General features: G+C 46.3%; 1 protein-coding gene across 5 annotated transcripts in view; it reads right to left on the minus strand.

The window, feature by feature from the left end:
- LOC100542691 (mitogen-activated protein kinase kinase kinase 3-like) overlaps nucleotides 1-9,052 on the minus strand; it is a 64,834-nt gene that overhangs the window by 41,219 nt on the left and 14,563 nt on the right. For 2 of the 5 annotated variants that reach the window (XM_019616223.2, XM_019616224.2), the window contains exon 3: nucleotides 3,514-3,585. The exons of 2 other annotated variants lie outside the window; for them this stretch is intronic. In XM_019616223.2, the coding sequence (XP_019471768.1) occupies nucleotides 3,514-3,585 (72 nt within the window). Of the gene's footprint in view, nucleotides 1-3,513; nucleotides 3,586-4,609; nucleotides 4,630-9,052 lie in introns of those variants that run through there. One more of the 5 variants, XM_019616225.2, reaches the window with a different exon arrangement.

Here is a 9,052-nt window from a genome sequence, read left to right on the forward strand (position 1 = left end):
AAAAGCACACAACCCCCCCACATACACCACCCTGTAGGAATTTTCCACCTAAACTATATCTCTGCAACAGTCCTCGCCTCTTTCTTTTTTCCAATCAGAATGACAACAAAAGTTTCCTGAACTTGCTGAAACAAAATGCAGTCTCCAATGCCACGGGGCAACAGGGCTAAAGCAGGCAGTGGCAGAGCCAGGCTTCTGCTGGCACAACCACACTGCTCACCTCTGCAAGAAGATGCACCTCTGGTTAATGCATCAGTGCCCTGCAGAGATGTTTTAGGACTTACTCAAATCAGCAGTGCCCGTCCTACAGAGGAACACAGCAGGATTTGCTGGAGATCACCATAATAGCTATAATGATATTGATGATAATAGTAGTACTCTAACACACAAGGACATAGGAACAACCAAGTGAGTGTCCCAGCTGCCCCCTCCACACCTCCCAAACACCCAGCAAAGGACCTGACAGCCCCCAAGAGCTGCCCCAAACCCTGCAGGCCACAGACCATGTCCTAAAGAGTTCCAACCACTGGGGATTAAGAGTGCAGAAGAGAGTGACAGCACGAATTACATTTTAGAGAAGATGTCCAGGATGAGCCTATGGCAACAATTAATCCATCACAACAATTGGATACTTATGCAGAGGGGAATCCCATCACTCTGCAAAATGCAAAGGGATTGAGCTTAAAAATGAAAAAAAAGATCTCTCTGGAGATGTACTGAGAATGTCCATGCTCTTACTGCTTATTCCATCACATGAGGCTGAAACAGGAAAGGTTGTTTTCCACCACCAAATCATGAAACATCTGCCTATCACAGCACACTACTTCAGCACAAGCAGAGGGATTACGGCTGAGGGCTCAAGTGCCCAAAACAAAGTGGAAAAAACCCCACAGCGTGCTCGGAGCAGGACACCATTTGCACAATCAGTTGCAAAACCAACTCTTCCCAGTCCTCTTGATGTCAGCTTTGCACAGGGACTGATGCTTTCCAGACGGAGCCTCTTGCCCATCCTTGTTACTGCTCTTGGGGTCTCCCAGCTGACTCCCTGGAAGGGTGGAGAACTCTATTCCGTGGAAACGAGCAGCCAGCTCAGCCAGTTCAGTCAAAATTCAAACCAGCACTGAAGCTCACTGGATAATTAAATCCAAATGCCACTCCCAAGCCGCTACAGCAAAAGGAGCGTCACAGGCTGCTTGCTGATGGCCTGGCTTGGTTCAAGCAAGCAGAGGGTGCGGGATGGATGGCTTTCCCCAAGGAAAAATAGCAGGGAAACAAAGGGAATCCCACCCTGAGGGACACAAAAGATCAGGTTCTCCTGATCTAGCCTTATGAGAAGGCAGCTTGGAGGCTACACAGCAGGCACCCTCCCAGGCTTTGCCGCAGCTCCGGAGCAAAACAACTGCAAGTTGCACAACACCAGTGAAGCATTCTGCAGGGCTCAGATGGACTTGGGGACTCAAGCCACCTTCTGAACTTGCACAGCACAAGCCTTCATCCTGAACAACCTCCCAGCCCAGCTGGCATCATTCTGTATAAACTCACTGTGCAGTGCTGTAGGTTGATGAGATGAAACCCTTGTAAAACAAATCCTTCACTCTACCCAGCACCACGTGTAAACAGGAATATTTCTACCAAGGAAGACCAGGACAAAGAAAAGCTGATTACACAGACAGCAAAAATGAAACGTGAAAATCAACTGTGCTTGACGCTGGACCTTTGACCTCAGCGTCTCTTCTTCCGCCCCTCAGTTCCTCACTGACTTTCAGCCATCTCCCTTAGAGTGAATTCATTTTGTTCTCTGCTTCCCCATTTACACCCCAATTTTGTGCCTTTTAATCAGCCTCCTGTGATGAAACTCAATCAATCACGCCCACCTGATCAAGGACCACAGCCAAAAGGTCTCAATGATTTCCCAAAGGTTTGGCCTGCAGGGAAGTACCGAGAGCTTAGGAGAGGTAAGAAGGGGTCAAACAGGAGCACACTCAGGAAGCAGTGACTACAGAGCTATGATGGACATGGGAAGGTTGACTTTAGACTTTAATAAAAGCCATAGGGTCACAGTGCTGATCCATTTTGGCAGGTTCTTATATTAAACTGGAGTACCTCTTTCTCTAACCAGCTCTGTAAGATGCTAAGACTCACAGGTCCCAGGCACTACCTATGCGAATTTAGAGGACTCAGCACTTGCAAAATCTGCTACGAAGTAAAATCAGAAAGCCACAACATGACACATCTCCTGCAGAGACAAGTTCCTGGTGCTGCTACAGCGCCTCAGTTCTGCTATGCGTGCAGCAGAGAGGAACCTGGAGTTTCGGTCTTAGTACTGCAGCTTTACTGGTGAATAACAACAAAAATAAGCAAAGGAGAAAGAGTGAGCCTGAAGGTCAATAGTGACCACCCAAAACAATTCAGCTGTCAGGAGAGAAAGCAAATGAAGAAGGGACAAAGGAATAATTTAGCTGCGTTCAGATGGTCTAGACAGTGCTGTTATTGTTGGCTTTGCTAATAGGTCATTACTAAGAGGCAGCTTACGGTAGTTCCATGAAGCTTCTTCCATCAACACTGCAAAATAAAATAAAGCACCAGCTGTACGAAGCACAGAGAACAGCCTGCAGAAGGAAGGCAGAGCCTTGTAAAACAACACAAGTTCTGATTTCGGCCTCTCACTCACCAGGCTCGAGCCTGGGAAAAGTTGGGGAAAAATCCTGGGTGTTGCAGAAGGGGAATGTATTGTTTTGAGTCACCCCTGAGCAAGGCTGGAGCTGTGGCTCTGGGGCTGCACGCTGCCATGCACACTTCTGCATGGATCCAGTGTAAAACCACAGCCGTGACCACTTGTGGTCACTAAAGATCCCACTGTGCTTTACACAGCTGTGGTGTTGATGGCCCAGCCCAGCTCAGCCATCGTGCCCGTGTAAATTCCAGCCATTGCTCGAAGCCATCTCTCAGTAAGGTGATGCAACCACAGGGGATATCCCCAGGCAGAGGGAAGAGTGCTGTGAAGGGTTATAGGGGTCGAACAGAGAATGGGAAGCCTCACAGAAGCACTGTCACACCTTCAGTGGCAGCCCTGTCAAAACACAGGCTTTGAACACATTGTGGAAAAATACTGAAGTGCCACAGAATATAGTGAAAAGAAATACCAAACTGCACGACTATATCATGAGTAGTCTTCACTTTGGTCTGCAAAGGACATCAGCCTTCCATTTTCTCATGTTTTTGGAAAACATTTTTTTTGGAGGGGGGAATAATGACATTTACCAATTACCAAAGAGAACCTTCACCTGAAAGCCAAAACTCAGCACCTCAGCACACTCAGTGCTCTGCAAAGGGCAGCTCCTGCCTGAATGGATGTTCAGCTGAACTGTCAAGATGGGAAGAGATAGGAGCTGCTGTCTATGCCTCGTTTTATGGACAGGACTCTGTGAGAGACAAAAGCCTTTCCAAGACTGCACAAGTCTGCAGACAGAGCTAAATACATTAATAGAAGCTTAAATTTGGTTAGCACTTAACTTGATCCGGCCTTCCTTGATGTATGCAAAGATTCCAGAAATTCACTTAGCAGTCTGCACATGGGGTCCTGACCTGGAATTAAACAGAACGGTCTTTTCCAGGAAGCTCTCCAGAAAGTCTCAGTTTGAAGAGTATTTTGGTAATTCCAAAAACTTCCAAATTTCAAAAACATAACAAATCTCAGCAAACACAAGAGTAGGACACGGCATTCAGAGGTAAAACCACAGTTCCATGGCAGCCCACGCACTACAGCAGAAGTTCACACCTACTGGACCAACAGCAAGTGGGACTGCCCATTGCCTTTATCAGAAGGTCAGAGAACCATAGAATCACAGAAAAGACCTCTAGGATCATCGAGGGCAACTGTCAACACACGACCCACCATGCCATCTGAACACGTCCATCAGTGCCACATCTGCCCTTTTCTTGAAAAGGTGAAGGCTGCATCACTGCTATCTTAATAAGAAAACAGTACAAGCCTATATGAAGAAGGTATCAAAGAACCTTCTTGTGAAGACAAATGCTGCCCTTCCTCCAAAAGCCAGCAGGGAAATTGAGCTCGGATATGAAACTTGCTAAGCTTTCTAGCTTGCAAAGGACTCAGACCATCAGCTTTCTTCAGTGCCTACAAATACCATCAACAGATATGTTCTGCCACCAGGATTCAGGTCATGCAGAAAATACAAACTACTGAGGTATCAAGACAGCAAAGAGCAAGAGGGATCAATTAGTAAGAAAACATCATTACAGTGACTGCTCCAGTCAAAACTAGGAAGCATATCAGCGATCTGATCTGGAAGCACAAGCTCAATGCCATGACTTGGAGCACAACAAAAGCTCCTAAACAAAAGCCCCTAAGCAAGAAAATACAGGACCAGACACTCTCACAGGTAGCTACAAATACTATTTTGCAGCTCATTCTCCATGAATGGGATCTCTGTAAATGACCTGCAGCAAAACAGCCTGCTGCATGCATCCACCCAGTGACACAGATGCAGATTATCTTCTATTTAAACTTAACCCACATGCACAAACCATTTTGCTACTGTCTGGGGCAGCATTTGGTATCTGATGTAGAGAAAAACTATCCACTTACCCTCTCCCAGCCCAGATTGCTATGCACTGTAGCAGACACCATGGAGCATGTTCCTTTTGCAAGTCAGCAGACTCTGGCCGGCAGCTGGATCCTGCTGTCGTTCACTCTCTTGCAACCCCACCCAAGGGATGGCAAGGTCACCCCGTGTTCTCCTCCAGGGCAGGGCACAGCTCAGCAGGTCGAACAGAGCAATTATACAGGAGGAAATGAGGAAAGACCCTTCTGATATGCAGGATTTCTTGGCAGGAGTTTGCTTGCTGACGTCTTCAGCTCGGGAGACACTCACCCAGATTAACACTGTGAGGTGCTGGGTTTTCTTGAAACACTTTTAGCACCATCACTCCTCAATTACAATAAGTTACATAACCTGATCTGTATTGACTGTTATTAACATTCTATCTGACAAACACTTGTTCTTCACACGATGTAGTTGGCATAAAATGCACAATGAAACATCTGTAGGTTTACAGCACTGCCATACTATCTCACAGATGCTCTTCTCAGGGGTAAAATCCATTTTGAGAGTCCCTGCATCCTACTTCCTCTCATAAGCTATCCTTCAGGTGACCCATATTGCACAGGCAACAGGTCACAGAACTTATTTAGATCAAAACCTCTTCTTTTTACATTCCTTTGCAAGAGGGGACAGATGTTGTAGACACTCAAGCTCAGACTGGATGGGGCTTTGGGCACCTGATGGAGCTGTAGGTGCCTCAGTTCACTGCAGTGGAGTTGGACCAGATGGCTTTCATGGATCACTTCCAAGTCAATTCTATGATTCTGTTAACTTAGTCAGGAATGGGCTTAGAGGAAAGGCAGGAATCTGTTTTAAAAAGCTACATTAGTAATCATTTTAAGAGGTTATTAATACAACTGTCTTTCACGTGTATCACTGATTCCAATTACCACAAGGACAGAATCCAACCAGTCCCCAAAATACTCATAAGCCCAAATAAGCAAATCCCTCTAATGCAGCGTTTAGTGTTTGGACTCTCAGCACATTGACAAGAGCCATCAAAAAACAGCAAAAGGGAATGAATCAGCCAATAAACATGGACATCATAATGTATTTCAGGTACATTATGTGAGGTAATGAAGAACTCAACCGTCCTCTGAATTTCCTCAGGGGAAGCAAAGAACTGTAGTGATGCTACAGGGAATTCACTTCAGTCTAGGAGAGGTGAGAATGATGCTCTTAAACACCAAGCAGTTGGAGGCACAGCCACCATGGCTACCCTGGGCTGTAGGGGTCACTTAGGCCTGGACACATCTCCCAGCCATGGAGGACTGAAGGGGACCCCATGGTGCCATCACCACCCACTCTCTATCATCACCCAATCCCTCCCCCAACACCTTCCTCAGCTAATTGCCCCCTGCTACGTTTGCCTCTAAGTGCCTCCCAACTTCTCCGTGGAACAGGGCCGTAACACAAACCTTCCTTGTTAAGCAACTTGACACACACAGGTAGTGCAGCCAGAATGACGAAAGCCCTCACGTAGCACTCGACCAGTGAACAGCTTGTTATCAAAGCCCATAAAGCAATCTAAAGCACAGCAAAGATTAAATAAACCTATCTCTTTTAGCCAAAGAGCAAGCATTTATCCCATGGAGTACCAAAGTGAAACTTAACCCAACCTTGACCGCTCCAGCTGCCAAATGCTTCCTAGCCATGAACTGGCTCCTGCACTGGGCAGCTCCCAGTTGCAGCCCTCAGGAAGACTGGAGGAAGGGACAGGAATGCAGCAGCAAGATTTAGGGCTTTCCTGTAAAGGCACAGAGCTGCTTCAAGATAAACCATGCTAAATCTCTGCCTCTTGGACAAACCAGTTGACCCCCATTTATTATCGCAGATTACTCTCACGAGGCTTCTAGGAGACATGCAAGCAAGGACTCAACAGTTACAGAACCAAAATAACCACATTTTCAGAAATTCTTTTAAGCCCACAGTTCCACTGGGAGGAAAAAAGAAAATTCGGGAGCTGTCTGGTTTTATGGTATGATGCATTTTCTCCTTTAGCATCTGCCTGCAGAACTCCTCACCACTTCAAAGGTCCTGGTTTCTCTCCCTCCATCCACAACTGCCTTTCACAGCTTTTTTTGCTAACCCACTCCCTTGGCTCCAAAGACACCTACTTACCTTTTCCTGTAATGGATTAACATAATTAAACTGAACCTAGGGCAGTTTTTCCAGTCATTTTTCCAGCTTTGCTTAAATTCTGCCGCTTCTGAAGAAGAGCTTATGGACCTAAAAGCCAGCCTGTTTTTTTCCACCTCTATCAGTTTGGTCTAATAAAAGATATTACCTCTCCCCACAACCTGTACATCTCTTGAGCGCACTTGAAAGGAAGAAAATGTTTATCCAGTAAGAAACATGCTTGGCAAGTTATTTCCCCTGACTGCCTCTGATACTTGTGAAGGTTATTTGCAGGCTCATAAAGACCTCTTTCTCTGTCCCAGCTCAGCTACTTCCAGTGCTCAGAGTCACAGCCCTGAGCCTGTAAACTACTCATCTGTTGCTGCTGCAGCAATGGCTGCAGCATCTCAATTACAGCAATGTGGGGCTGAACCTCTACTCCCCAGGTTCCCAGGGACTGGCATGACCTGAAACGGGCTCCAGGGCACAACATCACTAGGAAAGGGAGAAGCATCTTAACTTGGACATCTCTAGAAAATAACAAAGCCTGAGCTGGAAAGCTTGATGTGCCCAAACTGCTGCAATTCAACCTGGTTTTCAAAAAGAAAAAAGTTGGGTAATGAGCAAAAGAAAGTTACAGAGCTCTTGCAACAGGTCCAGAAAAGGGCCACTAAGATGACCAGAGGTCTGGAGTGTGAGCTGGAGGAACTGCTCTGTGCCAGGAGTGAGAGGTGAGACACTGGGACATGTGTTCTCTACTCTGATTTTCTCCCATTAATGAGGTTGAGGAAATCAAAATAAGAGGCATGTGGCAACCCAACAATCACGTTAAAAACAACTTCATTATTCCTCCAACCAGCAGGAATTGCAGTATCCAAGTGCAGGATACTGCACAATTTTGGAAGATCAGCATCCAGCAAGGGGGTCATCTCCATGAAGATGTCTCTCTTGGATCTACGCTCAGTCTTTTCAAACTACTGCATCTCTAGATCTAAGATGTGATGCGCTTGGGAAGCACACATTCAGCTTCTCCACACCTATATTGTGACCATGTGCCTCCCCATACACATCACTTTCTCCTTCAAAAGCCATTTCCAGCTACAAACTACCCTGAAGTTCTCAACACCCTACTTTTTTGTAGAAAGAAAAAATTGAATGCTTCAATATAAATACAACAGTTACATATTTGCCCTGTGGCAATACTGAACAGGAGCCCAAGTGATTGTTCCAACACCAAAGCATGAAGAAAAATGAGAATAATTCTGCCCCAAGCTCTTAGGGTGCGTTCAGTTCCTCTTCCCTCAGAAAATGAGCCCTCTGTCCTATCCTACACAAAGGCCTCCAGGTCCTTCACAGACAGAAGGGAACAGGTATAGATGTTCAGAGATGTGGTTATGGCCATATCTACACAACAGAACCCACAGTTCCAAGGACCCCTAGGCTAGCCCTAAGCTGGCACATGCAGGCATGCTGTGTTGGTCCTGCAAGAGCAAAGCAGCTTGTGTGCAGCACTGAGCTCTGGTGCTGGCTGCTATGTCAGAGGTGCTGCCCACAGAGATGCCACAAGTCCCCACTTCCCATCTTGTGGTCTCTGTGCAAGATCACACAGCCTCCCTACAGTGCGTCCAGGAACAGTGCCACAGTGAACTCTGAGACACTGGGCACACTATAAATAGGATCCAGGGAAGAAAGGCAGACCTGGAAAGGACCTCTAGAGATCAGTTCATCCAACACACCCTCTCTGTGGTTCACCAGAAAGGAATCAATGAAATGATTGCAAGTTCTCTGCTTGTCCCTTGAAAACGTTTCCACATCTCAATACATGGGGGAAACAGCACGCAGACAAGGGGTGGGGTTAGTGGTGATGAGCCCCAATGCTCCAAGCAATGACATTTGGGACCTGGCCTTGAACACCTCCAGGGATGGGGCATCCACAACCTCTCTGGGCAGCTGTTCCAGTACCTCACCACTCTCTCTGTAAAGAACTTCCCTCTGACATCCAACCTAAATCTTCCCTCCCTCAACTTAAAACCATTTCCCCTTGTCCTGCTGTTATCTACTGCTGTTATCTGAAAAAGCAGAATTGCAAATCTACACAAGACTCAGACTGACCTCCGTAAAGCAACTCTGGCTGTCCTGGGAGCAAGGCTTAGCTTTCCTTCTCTTTGAAATAAAATTGCATTGAATAGAAGTGGCTTTCATCTTCAAAATGAAAAATTTCTCCTAGAAAGTTCTGGGGTTTTTCATCAGGGATTTTAAAGTGAAATTTGTCATTCTTTTATACCCAGAACCAGGTCTGGACTTTCTCT

Source organism: Meleagris gallopavo, chromosome 6 (genome assembly GCF_000146605.3).
Source record: "Meleagris gallopavo isolate NT-WF06-2002-E0010 breed Aviagen turkey brand Nicholas breeding stock chromosome 6, Turkey_5.1, whole genome shotgun sequence".
NCBI lineage: Eukaryota > Metazoa > Chordata > Aves > Galliformes > Phasianidae > Meleagris > Meleagris gallopavo.